This window comes from Ctenopharyngodon idella, chromosome 6 (genome assembly GCF_019924925.1).
Source record: "Ctenopharyngodon idella isolate HZGC_01 chromosome 6, HZGC01, whole genome shotgun sequence".
NCBI classification, from domain to species: Eukaryota; Metazoa; Chordata; class Actinopteri; order Cypriniformes; family Xenocyprididae; genus Ctenopharyngodon; species Ctenopharyngodon idella.
In genome coordinates, this window is record NC_067225.1 from 15,890,244 (window position 1) to 15,905,711 (window position 15,468).

Below are 15,468 nucleotides of genomic sequence, written 5' to 3' on the forward strand. Positions count from 1 at the left end.
CTTTAGTGATTTTTATTTTTATTTTTTATGAGTAATGCAATATTTTTTCCCCATGAAAAATTTGTCAGAGCTGTGGTGCAGTGGACATATTGAGTGATAGTGCTCATGTGGGAAATTCAAGTTCGAATTCTGTCTGTGACATTCCCTGGATTCCATTCCCTCTCTCCACCGGTATATTTTTGTGCCTTCATGCTAGATACCAGTCAAACAAGGATAAAGTGCAAAAAATGGCTCCAAGAAAGGGTTTGACCATCTCAGTTCTTTCCTGTGTTCAAGTATTTCCTACTGAAACAGGAAGTTGTCTGAGCATATCAAATAATTTTTTTTTTTTTTAACCAGCCAATAGCCTTCAGTTTATGTAAATTCAGCAAAATTAAGCAGTCGTCGACCAGTATTTGGCAGCTTTTTTCTAATTAGGGTCCTAATTATTTTTTTATAGTTCAAAATAGTTTATTGATTTATTACTTATTTTTAAATTATTTATTAGTTAATAAATTGTCAAATTATGTTAGGAAATATAAGGTAAAATAAATATTAATGTTATTGCAGCAAAGTAAAAATATATGTGTGTGTGTATTGTGTGTGTGTGTGTATACAGTCAAACCAAAAATTATTCAGACATTTTTGATATTTTTGATATATTTTTACTAGTGGGTGCAGGACACTATAGTTCATTTATGTAAGTGAGGATAGCAAAATAAACTAAACTGTGACATAATATACCCAAAAATTCTTCATACAGTGGGCTACCAGTGAAATTGATAAAAATTTGGAACCAAAAATTATTCAGACACTTTGACCTCACCATGTTTTGATTATGAGTTATCTGACATTATTAAGATTTTTTTTTTTTTTTTTTTTTTTTTTTTCAGACAGTTTAACTCTGAGATCTTGTCATATTTTATTACCATTTTTTTAAACTGTAGTGAATAAACTGTATTAATGAATGAAATGTTTAAGGTGTCTGAATAAATTTTGGTTTGACTGTATATATTTTTTATATATAGCCTTGACCATTTAAAATATTTATACAGGCTAAAATATTTTGTCAGCTTTTAGGAGTTAACTAGCATATGGATGGCCTTAAGTATAACGGACATGGTCTTGGGGTTTTAATCGGAATGCATTTGATACGACACATTGGCTTTTCTGGGAATATAGGTTAGAATGACGTTAGATGATGCTGTGGAATGTTCTTTTGGCAGAGCAGTAAGATCCTGACTCATTAAGGAGTCTTCCTTCTGTGCTTTTGATAAAGAACCGTATCTGTGGCCATCCCTGCAGCCCTGTACATCAAGACAGCTTTTTCCTCGTTGTGAGAGATGAGAAATAAGAGATATTTCCATGGATCTCAGTGTCCTTATCTAAAGAGTTCAGGGAGACGGATTCTTTCGACTTCAAACACACTTGCATTCAAAGCCCTGCTACAGACAGCAAACCAGCCCAGTCAGAGAGGCCCTTTCAGGCCTGCAATCTGCACCCTCCATCACTGCCACCTTCACAAAGGCCTGGCTGGTAGGTGGTAGTCTGATACCCTTGCGGCAAGCGGCAGAGAATGGCTGTGTTTTGACACAGGCCGCTTGGGCGGTAATCCTTTAGTTCCAGGTTAACTCACTCCTTCATCTCAATGCACAAAACTCTAATGATCTCATCAGTCTCCACAGTGACCCAAGGATCAAAGTGCCAGAACCTTTCTCTCTGCCTATGTGTGTGGATGTGGATGGATAGAGCTTCTCAAAGAGAGGCGAAACAAAGCATTCATTCTGCGGCAGTAGATGTGATAAGAGCAGTAAGTATAGTGGGGACAAGAGTGTATATTCTGGAGAGGAAAACTAGTCTGATAAGCGAAGAATTACTCTATGGCACATTTACACTAGATTAGATGCACTACTCAGAATGTGAATAAATATACCAGCTGGAGGAGATTGGAGCAGTGGTTCTCAACTGGTTTTGCAGAGTTGCAGATTTAACCCATACACTACCATTCAAAAGTTTAGGGTTGGTAAGATTTTTTTTTATGTTGTTGAAAGAAGTCTTTTATGCTCACCAAGGCTGCATTTAGTTGATCAAAAATACAGTAAAAACAGTAATATTGTGAAATATTATTTCAATTTAAAATAAACATTTTGTTTCAGTGTATTTTAAATGTAATTTATTCGTGTGATCGCTGAAATTTTAGCCATTACTCCACTCTTTAGTGTGACATGATCATTCATAACCTTCAGAAAATTTTTAAGTCACACTTTAGATTAAGTCCAATTCTCACTATTAACTACGACTTTTGCCTCAATAAACTCCTAATTACTACTTATTAATAGTGGCAGGATTAAGAGATGTAGAATATGGTTATCCAGAACAAGGCATTAATATGTGCTTTATAAGTACTAATAAACAGCCAATATCCTAGTAATATGCAGGCTAATAAGCAACTAGTTAATAGTGAGAATTGGACCATAAACTGGAGTGTTACCCATTTTTAATATGATTTTATCATTATCAACGTTGATATTAATAGCTGTGCTGCTTAATATTTTTGTGGAAACCATGATTGTTTTCAAGATTGATAAATAGGAAGTTCAAAAGAAGAAATAGAATCTTTTTGTAAAAGTCTTTATAGTCTCTTTTGTTAAAATGTCTCTTAATGGTAAAGTATTAATTAAAGTAAAATAGTATGAAGTATTAAAAATAAAAAAACTATTGACCCCAAATGTTTGAATAGTTTATGTATTCATTAAGGCATGTCATGCAATCTGTGCGGGTTTTTGGCTCATTTCTATAAGCCACAGATGAATTTGTAGCAATTTGTGTTGATCCAAGTCTATGGTTTAAGGTCAACAACAACAACAACAAAGAATATGACAAACATTTTTACTTCCCTTCTAAGATTGTTGTTGTTGTTGTTGTTTTCAGTCTTAAACTGTTTGACAAGAGTATGGGGTTTTCATTGGCTGATGCTGATTCCAAAGGAAGGATGGCATATGATTAGACAACAGAGTGATAGCGAAAGTTTTGGGTCTTGACTCACCAGTGAAGAACCACCATATTAAAGGAAGATAGCAAAGGCAAAAAAGCCAAGAAAGAGAAAGAAAGAAAGAAAGAAATCAATCAATCAATCAATCAATCAATCAATCAATCAATCAATCAATCAATCAGTCAATCAATCAATCAATCAATCAATCAGAGTAACATGAAAACGAGAAAAGAATTGTTTAGATGTTGAATATATACCAGTAATACAAACATTTAGATAAAGATGTTTGAGGTCAGGACTCAAGTTATCTTAAGTTATATTAACATGGTAACAGGTGAACTCTTGTGGTATGTATGGTATTAGTTGTGGTCTACTACTCCATGCAAACCAGTATCGGCATACTTTTATTCTTTCGCTTCCGGTACAGTGCAGAGCCATGGGAGTTATCAGACGTTTACAGGGTGTGGCATTTCCCTTGTCAAACTGTCTGTGTCACAAAAATAACCACATTCTATCTTTTGACAAACAAGCGTAATTTTCTCTTAGCAACATGAGAGCAAACAGCGGATAGCCTGTGTCTTTTATCCCTCTCTGAGAGTGTGATTCCACAGCATGGCTGAAAATAAACAAAGTCAAGCCATTTAATCTAACTCACAGGCCATCTTTGTCTAATCAATTTAGCGAAAGTTAAACATCAAACACCAGCTCTTGGCCACGGCTCAGTGTGAGGCAGAGCGGATGATTGTTTTATCAGGTGGAATTCTTAGATAGAGAGACTGGAGCCTCGCAAACCCAAACATGAGATTTTGACGAGGTGAAGGGGACAGGAGCGACATTGCCACCTCCAGCCTGAGAATCAATCTCGATTGACATTTAATCTAATACTATTCTCCATCATTTCATCATTGAGTTGATAAATTACACAAAATGTCTTTTTTGTTTTTTGATTGTTTTATCATATTATCGCTCTATTGTGCAGTAATAGCGCAATGTTTGGTTGTAGCACAATGTTTGCACTAGGCAAATAGTGCACTGCAAAAAAAAAATAAAAAATGCTTCTTAATGATTTTTTAAGGTGTCTTTCTGTTAATATTTTAAAGATATTTTATGTTTTACAGTAAAAATAGCTGAAAATCATTAAATGAAGATATATTTTATTTACCTGTGGACTCATAGATTGTATCCTAATTAAGTGTATTTTGTATATTTTGTCACATCTTTTTAACATGTTTATACTTAAAATCACTGTGAACTGGAAGTTGCGAACAACTTTACTTCAGTATTGTGACAAATTTTCCGAGTGAAACAGAATATTGAATGAGAAAAATAGAGGGCGTGGCTTGTTATATCCCGCTGGGAAGGACATTCATTTTTAGATTCTGATTAAAGATTACAGACAGTTTTTATTTATTTATTTATTTATTTATTTATTTATTTATTTATGTTTTTTTGTGAATCAGCTTGCAAGGATGAATTGTTCACCACGAGACTAGTAATGTGCACTGACAAAGTAAACAGGGTCAATTTTGATTTCATGCCGACTTTAAAACAGGTGTGAATATCATTGTAGCAAGACGGTACACTCAAAATACACTCACTATATACATACTCTGTTGAAAATATATTCTCTAAAAACAAATTTTAACATCTGTAAAGTTATAGTCATGGATGAAGTATTTTTTAGATAATTTAAAAGAAAAAATAGACAAAAAAATACTTGTTCATCTTTTGATACAAACACCCTTTAAATATTTAAGCCGTTTATGTAAAATGCATAAACGTAATTTTAAGATTGAAAAAAAAATTGACTAAATACTTGTCAAGAATAGGAGTTTTTTAATTTTTTATAACAAATCTATAAAATGAATCTATAATGAGCCTTTGGCAACTGTTTGGTGCAGACAAAAAATTGCATGTTCATCAAAAAGCAGAACCTGTGTCTGTTCTCTTCTTTAACGAATCCAAGTTTGTGCACGTAACACATGCATAGAGGCTTAGGGCTATCAGATTTATCATCCAAACTTGCCCTCAAATTCATACAAGTACACACAAACACACAGAGTGATGGCTATCGGTTTCCCACATACTCTGATGTACTGTATCTGCACAGAGGGCTGATGAGGTAGATATATCTTAGATACCGGCAGAAAGACATCACAGTGCACTAAAGTGACTTCAGGTTGAGAGGTCACAGATCACTGAGCAGTGGTGATAACAGTTCTCAACAGATTGATCTGACCCTCAATCTTTACCTCATTTATTCTTCTTCAGCCAAGCAGAAAGAACCAAGATGCACAGTCAAACAACACACACAAAGATTTGAGTTTAGAACAGTGCCAAATGCTTGCATAGCTCTACATTGTTTCAAACAGAGTCGTAGCGAAGATCATGTACAGACACATGGCAATAATTTTATCAAATTTACAAGAAAATCTCTTGACAGCACAAATCTCTGCTTTGCTAAGCGTAGTTAAGTGTGTTGCTCTGACACAGTCACAGAGAATGTGCAAACATTGCATTATTTCCAGAAAACAATGTACATAACTGAAAGAGTTGTTTTTGAGATCTAATGTTTTTATTTTTGCATTTAGTTAAAACTGCCTTTGTGAATGTGAGCAGTTAAATATGGAAGATGGTTTCCACATCTGAGATACTGTTTAAAATAGATTGCAGTTGTGAGATAAAAAGTTTATATTACAAAAATAAAATCACATTTACAGTCAATGGCAGTGTAAATTCTCAAGAGCAATTTCAATTCCACAGCAAAAACAAATATGGTAAAATTATTTAAGCAGTTAAGTAACTCTAATTCAAATAAGTAAATCCTCTCTTATTAAAGTAATGGTTAAAGTTAGTAATTAAATAAAGAGAAAAATCTGTGCCTAATTGGTATTTTATATTACCCAGATGGTAGAAAGACATTATTGTATTTTAGTCTCAAATTTAAAGTACCAGTACATTTGACATCCCTAAAAGGGAATAGTTATCTGGTCACCAACTTTTTCTCAGTTTCCCCATTTCTCCCTATCATTTGTCTGTCCTTCCATTTCTCACAAACATCTCCTATTCCCCAAAACTTCACATGGCCCTAGTGAACACTGTGACTGTTATGTTTAACAAGGCTTAATGTTTTGCATATCTTGCATTATTTGGCATCTAATTGGAGGATGTTTAGTGAAATGAAATTTTGGGAGGACTATCAGTCACATAACAATCTCTATCAATAGAGTCAACACCCTTCCCTTTAAGCAGGGAATTGCTGTCAGCAGTAAAAGAGAGAGATTTACAGTACACTAAGAGCTGACAGAGTTGATTAATTTGTGCTTTACACAAGAATGCAGGAATTATGAAGGTTTCACAGACAGATAGACAGGAACAGCATGGTCTCCGCACAGGAACTGCAGTGTCTTGCTGACACTGTTTGTTCTCACTGAGGTCGATTTGTTGATTTGAATGGTAGGTTGCTGGTGTGTTAAATGACATGGTGTGATCAGTTTCCCATCACCCCCTGCAGTGACGCTAGCCTCTGGGCTAGGTTTGTAAGGGGAGGTGCAGCTGTCTCCTATCAGAGCCTGTAGTTTTTTTGTAACTCAATCTGGCCGGACGGGCCCCTGCAAAACCATCAGACAGCGGTTAGTGCAGTGGCCTGTGAAATCAGGTCCAGACTCACACTCTGGGCTTCACACTGGCCATGCCTTACTTTTTATCTCTCAACATGATCATCTCAACCAGTTCTTTTCTTCTGAGGCCTGGCTGTGGTCAGTTTAACAACTCTGTTTTCAATTCAGCGGTAGTTCCAGTGGTGACACTGAGATTGAAGAGGGCTGTAATGTGTTTTCCACTGCAATGCTGCTGTTGCTGGTGCCATAGCCAGTACTCGACTGGGGGATCCGAGAATCTTGTTGGAATCTTCTCATATTTCTGCTGACTTGACTGTTACCCCTTTTCCACCAAGGTAGTTTGAGTGCTGGTTCAGAGCCTAGTTTCAAATCAGTTCTTTGTCTTTCGACACCCAAAGCACCAGTTCTGAACCAGGAAAAGTGGTCTTACAAAACATTGCTGGTCTAGAAGTAAGAACTGTTTGCATCAGGGGCTGGGGGCGAGGATAAACCTGACCAACAAGATGAGCAGAAACTTGTGACCACCATTTTTTAAATAGCAGCTAATCGAGCTAATAGCAGTTCAATTGTAATCTCCGTATATGCAGATTATGGCGAGCTGCACGAACGTGTTGGATTCGGCGTGTTTGGACGCCGATGTATGTTCGCAAAGCCATGAGCATCAATAGTAATGCAATGTCTGCCATTGTTAATGGAAGGCTTGTTCGAGATGCGTCTGGGCTGCGCAGACCGATCGGCGTATGACACTATGACATCAAAGTACCTAGTTTGGAGAGCGAAGAGCATTTGGAGAGCTTACAACTCCTTATGCTTTTGTATCTCTCTCGCGGTACTTTGATGTCATACGCCCTTGGTCTGCGCAAGGTAGTTGAATCTCGAACAAGCCTGGTGTGTTCAATGCTATCTCATGACAAATTCTTACGTATTTTACGAGGTGGCTACTTCGTACAAATTCGTACAACCTCACTTGTTCGATTTGTCTAAACCCCAGTGACTGGTAGGTTTAGGGGCAGGGTTAGGGGTAGGTCATTCGTACAAATTCATACGAATTTGGCAACTCGTAAAATACGTACGATTTGTCGGCACCGATAGCATAGTGGTTAGCGCGCCGACACAAGCGGCAAATGCGTTCACGGTGACCCGAGTTCGATTCCCGTCTCGAGGTCCTTTGCCGATCCTGCCCCCTCTCTGCCTAATGCTTTCCTGTCTGCTCTCTACTGTCCTATCTGAGTAAAGGCACAAAAAGCCCATAAATATAACTGTATATAAAAAAATACATACGATTTAGCAAAAAACGAATTAAATGATACGAGTGAGGTCGTATGAATTCGTACGAATTAGCCACCTCGTAAAATACGTACGAATTGCGTGAGATTGGGTTAGTGTGTTTGTGGTTAGCGCTGCCGCACTAGCATTGCTGGGAAAGATGAGACGTATACAGTGACTTAAGACCTGGCTCTGTGGTGGCTCTCTAGCCCACGGAAAGGCAAACTGGTTCTTAGAAGGCTCGTCAGTCGAACCAACCCCGAACCGGCACTAGCTCTGAACTAGCACCCGGTTCATGTTGGTGGAAAAGGGGTAAATGATGACTTAAAATAATATGTTACTACACACTCTGCCAGTCTACAAACAAATATAGTACATCGCTGCTTTTGTTTATAAGTCTTACTGCTGATTTTGAGAACATATTTTAAAGTTGCAATTAAACGGAAGCCGCAACAGATCTTTTCTTCCTTACTGTGAAGTACGTTTAAGCATAACAGATTATCGAAAAAGAAATGTGGACTTGGTTCTATCCATCGGTTGTTGATTGGATTTTGAGATTTTGGGCATTGCACCAAAAAATGGAGGCAGTTGAATGCAATCTTGCAGCTTCCTAATGTTAGTTATGATGAACAACTAACGTTAGTAGTAGCTGGTTGAGGACCAGCGGGTTTAAGAACAACCAGTGACACCTTGTCAGTGGAAAGAGATATGTGTGTGTGCAGTGAAATTAATTATCTGTATGCCTTCTGTACATGCAAAATAGAAGGATGAACTAATTTCTCTTAGTCTCAGCCTCAGACATCACGCCCACAGACCGTTGGCTGAACATCTGATGCATATGGCACACTTAACTGGAAACACTTTAGGATTTTTGAATTCGTCATCTGGTTGGTTGAAATTTACAGGATGTCCAGGATGTAACGGTCTGCCTAGAAAAAAATGCTGTGACGCCAAACGCCCTCGTAGAAGAAGAACGCTGTCGTGTTTACACCTGTGACAATGAGCGCTTACCAGGATCAACTAAACACTGGATTTTCAAAAGTATGTGAAGTTCGCGGCTCCATTGTTGCAGTAAACTTGCATTTATTAGATGCACACGGTCTGTTATTGTAGGGACATCGACTTTACGTTGCACGCCCATAAACATGACGCAGAACAAAAGGAACTGTGATTGGTTGCGTCCATATCAGTCAAATGTCCTCTTGGGCGGTCCTTGGCCAGTGAAAGCTGCGATAGAGTCCAGACCTTCTGCCATCAGTCTGAGGGTCAGGCTACGCAAGACTAAATTTCTCTATGAACATGTATGATATTGAATTTCTATAGAAATCCTTTGTAAACCCTTTTATATTGTTCAGTTTGTGCATGCATTACAGATGCATTACAGCATCGCAGATGGAGTTTCACAGAACCTGTGCGATGTGGGACTAATCAACGCTCCCAATTCCCAGCATTGCCAATGTGTGATGCTGAGTATGTGAGCTCACCCTGGAGAGCTGGGTTTTTAGCTCATGCCTAGCCAAGATAATTTGCTTCTCACCTTGGAGCAGTTTTGGAACGGCAGCACGACTGTGTTTTTGCCTCCTCTTAATGACTCACTTTTTTGGAATTGTTTCTGTCTGATTCTGAAATTCCACGATTTTTACAACCAGGAGAGTTTGTGCTCGTGCCCCTCTCCTTATGACTCTTTGCATCGCCTTATTCAGACAAAACTTCCCTCCTGTTTCTTTTTCTGTTTCTTGCTGAAATACGTAGTTCACCCAAAAATAAAAATTATCATCATTTACTCAATCTCGTGTCATTCTAAACACGCAAGACTTTTATTTATCTTCGAAACACAGGTTGCTGTGCTTGACGCGCAAGAACGAACCTCATTGCTTCGCACATCAAGCAAGCATGTTTGAGTTTCTGCTTACCATATTTGCTTTAGGTATGTGCGTTTATCAGTGTTTATACTTGAATAAAAGCCTAAATTAAAACTGTTCATAATATAAAGTGATCATGTCTCTTCAGAAAGCATGGGTTAAACCACTCAAATGATGTGGATTTCTTTTACAATCTCTATGAACTTTTTGAAGCATCAAAATGTTGGTGTAATAACTTTCATTGGAAGGAGAGAAATCTCTTAGGTTCGTGTTTCAAAGATGAATTAAAGTGTTATGGGTTTAGAACAACATGAAGGTGAGTAAATGATGACAGAATTTTTACTTTTGGGTGAATGACCCCTTTAATTATTCAGCAAGTTGATCCATTTATCAGTTTAGTTTTTTCCTCCCCACTCAAAATCTTTCCATGCAGGTAGGATTTGTTTGTGAATGTCTGCTCAGACTGAGCCAAGCGGGAGGCTTGGGTAGATAGGCCTATTAGATGCTCATTGAAAATTTTCCACTGAGTACAGACATTAGGAAGGCAAGTGAGTGGAGGAAAAAACAGTGGAACAAAAAGCGATGGTCTCTTGCTTGTGCGTCTGAGTTTGTGCTGTGTCTGCCAGACCCTTTGCGATAAGCACTCTGTAATATCTTCCATTCTCAACTCTCCCAAGGCCCAACTGTTATGATTATTGCCGCACTTTTATTGCACTTGTTGCTAAACACTCTCATTTACTCCAGCTTCCTCCCACATAGGCTCAAATCTGCAGGGGAGATGCTTATTACGCTGCTCCAAACCTCGGTCAGAGCTCACTTGAGATGTAACTCAACTGCTTGTCATTTAGGGCAGCACATAAACACATCACCGTTCCATCCATGAACACATCTGCTTCCTCTAAAACGGACATCTTGAAATGGCAAGGATTACTGCTCTTTTATCTCATTCGGAATTGTTGGACTAGGCACACACTGATCCTGTCCCAAATGACATCCTCAGCCATAAGTTTTGCCAGAAAGGTGTATCTAGGGCACATTGAAGCTACATAGGGGGTGCTATTGAGCACCTTTTTAACCATAGGAAGACAATGACAGCCTGTGATCTTGTGGACAAGACCACATGTCCACATCAGGTGTTCCATTTGGGACATGTCCCAAATGGAAATTTTGCCCTGAGTCATACTCAGTAATGTACAGTAAATTACAACATCAAATCCACAATTTGGTAATGTAGTTTTACAAAAGGAGTATCAAGAGCACATTGTGGCTACATAGAGGGCGCTATTGAGCACCATTTGAACCATAATATGAAAATGTGACAGCCTGTGATCTGGTGGATAGATGCACACAAGAGAAAGTCACAAGGCACATCAAGTGTCTCATATGGGACATGTTGATTTTTTACCATGCGGATGAGGTCTCCTTTACCCTGAGTCATACTCAATAATGCACAGTACATAAATGGGGTCATAAAAGTCATAAGGCACTTCTACACAGTTCTCCGCTATAAACATAAATCTAAGAAATAGTTTGGATGGACATAACCTTCTAGGCCTGAATGTTGCACTCAAGAGTAGGTATCAAATAATGCAATGATTCAGTTACAAATAATAATAAATGCATTAATAAAGTTTTCATTTGCAATTCAATTGAACTTTTCCTTATCTTACACACTGAGTAACTGCATCAAAGCAAAGTCTTTGTAGTTGTGTTTTGACTGGATCTAAGATAATATCATTTCCAAATTAAGTTTTCAGTGTCTGATTGCTTAACTGACTAATTTGTTAAGTGAATAATTTGACACTGGCTGTTCTGATGTAGTCGTGAGAATATGTTCTCAAGCATGAAATAGTATTAGCCTGAGAATCAGGTTTAGATCAGTAAAATCTGAAGGACCAACTGTGAAAGGAACTATTTCAAACCATATGAAATATCCAGGATGACCTCTGAGATTTTGAAAGAATGGTTCACCCCAAAATGAAAATTAAGTAAACTAAGTAAACTATAAGTGAGTGTACATATCTTAATCATTATTTTCAAAAATATTTTTTCAGGCAATGTTTTTTTTTTTACTTTAAATTTTTCAAATTTATATTAAAATTATAGAATATTTTAGCAAAACTGCTTCAAACTATATGAAATATTCAGGGTGACCTCTCAGAGTTTAAAATAATGGTTCACCCCAAAATAATAATAATAATAAATAAAAAATCTGTCATCATTTACTCACCATCATTTCATTCCAGGAGAAATACTGAAGAATGTACTGGTCACTCTTTTCCTTGCAAATACAATGAATGCAACTTCCAAGCATCCAACACAAAACATCATAAAAGTTTCATAATCGTGATCTTTTGAAGCAGTATTAAATCTTTGTGTGAGGAACAAACAGAAATTGATTATATTGTATATATATAAATTTAACAGAAACAGAAGTTATTTTTATTTCGAATGATTGCGAATTGAAGTGCAGGTAATCGGTCAGTGCCTGATGGATGAAGAGGGTGAGTAATAAAGCTCTAAAGGTGATGAGGCAGTGCTTGTTTGTCAGGTCAGTGTTGAGAGGTAGTTAATCAAACCATGTCTGGAATGGAGTTTGGTTTCGACCCCACCGCAGGCCCTAAATCAGCAGGTTATATTTGGCCCATAGGGCCCTGTCAGAGGCTGCAAGACCGGGTATAGTGCAACAAAACACCAACTAAATGTCTCCTCAAAATCTGAAACAGATTTTTTAATATTTGAAGTGACAGAATCCAAATCCACAGCTTTGTTTGTCTCTTTACACTGTCTATAGGGAAATGCAAAGTATATATATTCAAAAAAAAAAAAAAAAAATATTAGTTTTCACCGACTAATAAGACTAATATTTAAAAAAAAAAAAAAAATGTATTTCATAAACCTTCATGCAAACACCAGCATTTAAAAAATAATGCAGATTATGTGATCGTGTAGCCATTAAAGGTGGGTACACACTGAAATTTTGGCCAAGATTTGGTCATCCGAGACAAATTTTGAGAATCCTAAAAGATTCCTATTATCCTAGGCTAAAATCTGTGATATAGGTGGAAGTCTTGGAGAAAAATCCTGGAATGTTTTCCTTAAAAACCTTCATTTCTTTTCGACTGAAGAAAGAAAGACATAAACATCTTGGTTGACATGGGGGTGAGTAAATTATCAGGAAATTTTAATTCTGAAGTGAACTAATCATTTAATGATAAAATTTAACCTCCGACGATATTCTGGCAGTGTCAGAAGTTTTGGCATACAGCCCTGCAGTCCTACGACGAACGTCAAATTGTCTTCTTTTTTCAAGACAAGACATTTTTTTGTTAGCCACCATTTCAGTGTAATTCAGCTCACAGTCACCGAACGTGTATGGGTTGATGATGTAAAACCAAGTTTCCATGTGTACGTCCATTTTTAACACATCTTAACTGGCGCACAGTCTGACATAAATGACATCTGAGATCCCACAGTGTGACATGAGGATCATGTTCGTACAGTCTGACAAGCAACAATCATAAAGGACTATTATAAATCGCACAGTGTGCACCCGGCTTAAGTCGTGTAACTTGCAGATATTCAACAAATAAATAGGCTAAATATCTGTACCATTTTATTGCCCAAAAATAAACTTTTTAAACTTATATAAAGACTAAAAGCTAAAACTAAAAATACAAAAAAATCTATATAAACTCTTCAACCTTATTAATCAACCCATCCTTGCTGTACAGCTCTCTGTTTTGAACAAAAGAGCTTGTGTGTGAAAGTTCAAATACCAGTGAGGCCACATATTGTGGCCTTCCAAAGAAAAACACGGCTTTCTCAGTCACTGTGCGATTATCAGTGGGGTGGAGACATAAATAGCACAAACTCTGATAAGGAGTAACAGGCGTCCACAGTGCTGCTGTAGTCATGTTTTTGGCACTAACATTACTGCAACAACTACAGAATGCAACCAAGGAGGGGATGGAATAGAAACAGAAAAGAGGACAGGAGAGATGTTTGGAGGAAAGAGAGGTTTTTATGACAGTGAGGCTCTACTCATTGGGGCCGCAACCTTACGTGTGTTCGCCATAAATGCAAATAGAGTCGAGGGTGGATTTCAATTTTAACTGTTGAAGCAGGATTTATTTATGATATAAATAAAAGCTTTGCTAGCATGATTTGTATAGCCGTAGGCTAATCCCATATATAAAATAAAATAAGCAGCTTTATTTGTGCTTAAAATATTATGTGAGATGTAGGCTACAATGTGACTCGAGAGCAAAGGTGAAATCAGTGTTTGAGAGTCGATGAGAAATAAGAGTGACCAGACAAAGAAAATTAAAAATATTTTTAAAAATCTATTTTTAAATGCAGATGACAAGTTTGTAGAAATGCATGTTGGTTTAATATGAATAAAAAAAAAAAAAAAAAACTTTTTTCTAAAAAACATTTTCAAAGCATCAAATAAAATTTAACAACATTTTGTGTGTGTGTGTGTGTGTTTATATGTCAAGCTACTCTACTTTTTTGTTAAAGAATACAATCATTTTAATGAGGCTTTTTCTTCATTTTTCGACAGTTGTACCACCTTGATATTTTTGACAATTTTCATTTCACAAAAGTTGAATATTAAAAAGTGTCACTGAATTCCCTAAAATTGTTGTAGACCAAAAATGTGTACTTTACAGTTTTTCTTCAACTGCTTACACACATTTTCAAAACTTTGCCTCTTTTTTTTTCAAAACTTTACACACAAATCCAAGAATTGCACACACAAAGTACAAAATGCCTCACATCTCTTGCAAAATGAAGCACTGCATTCAAAATATCACAAACAACATCTCAAAAGCAAACATTTGTCATACGTTGCAAACACCTTTGCCATAATATTCTGTTTTTGGATATATCATATACACACAGTTATTAAAAACCTAAAGCTCTTCTGTCATGAGCTCCTATGTACATTTCTGTACAAGATTGAAAGTAATTGGCAGAGAGATGTTGAAAAATTCACAGCATCACGAAAGCAAGATTGAAACCAAACTATTTATTTTTCACTGTAAGCATTTGTGGTTGTGAACAAAGTATTACACAGTACGAAAGAAAAGAAATACATCAACCATGTGTAGTTGAACAGAAACAGTGGTTTGAAAAAGGAAATCGAGATACTTCCTGTTAGATTTTTGTGCGTTACATAGAGAATTGTGTGCGGCAAAAAGTGTTTTATGAAACTGAAAACTGAGGCGAAAACAGAGAATTAGTGTATGGTTTTTCAGATTTGGTGTGTGGTTCTGGTGTTTGAGTGTCAGGTTTCAGAAATTGTGTGACAAGTAAGGTTTTTGTGTGTAAGCTGTTTAAAAAAAACCCGTAAAAGGCCAAAAAGCTCTGTGGACTTTATACAGTTCAGAGCTCCATGTGTCCTTCCTGTCTTTAGTGAAAGTCCTCATTGTCTTCAGCACTGTATGCTTTTCATGTCATTTCCTTTCTCTCTCGCTCTCATTTGACCCCATTCTTTGCTGTTTTCAGGTGGCGTTACATCTGCGGCCCATCCAGTCTCTGCAAATGCACCAGAAACCACTGGTCTTTGTCCTGAACTCCCCTCAGCCCGTCCTCTGGAAGGTTCGGACAGAGAAACTGGTCTCAGGAGTCAAACGCATCTTCCATGTGAGTCTGAGCTGCTTTATGACTCTCAAACCATCACTCTATCACTCTCTCTCTCTCTTTCTCTCCTTCCTCCACAGCATTGCTTCTGAGCCAACTC

At 37.1% G+C, this 15,468-nt stretch overlaps 1 protein-coding gene across 1 annotated transcript in view; it reads left to right on the forward strand.

The window, feature by feature from the left end:
• Window positions 1-15,468, forward strand: part of tgfbr3 (transforming growth factor, beta receptor III) — a 122,283-nt gene that overhangs the window by 51,348 nt on the left and 55,467 nt on the right. Inside the window, exon 4 of the mRNA XM_051896724.1 lies at window positions 15,234-15,371. Within this exon, the coding sequence (XP_051752684.1) occupies window positions 15,234-15,371 (138 nt within the window). The remainder of the gene's footprint in view (window positions 1-15,233; window positions 15,372-15,468) is intronic.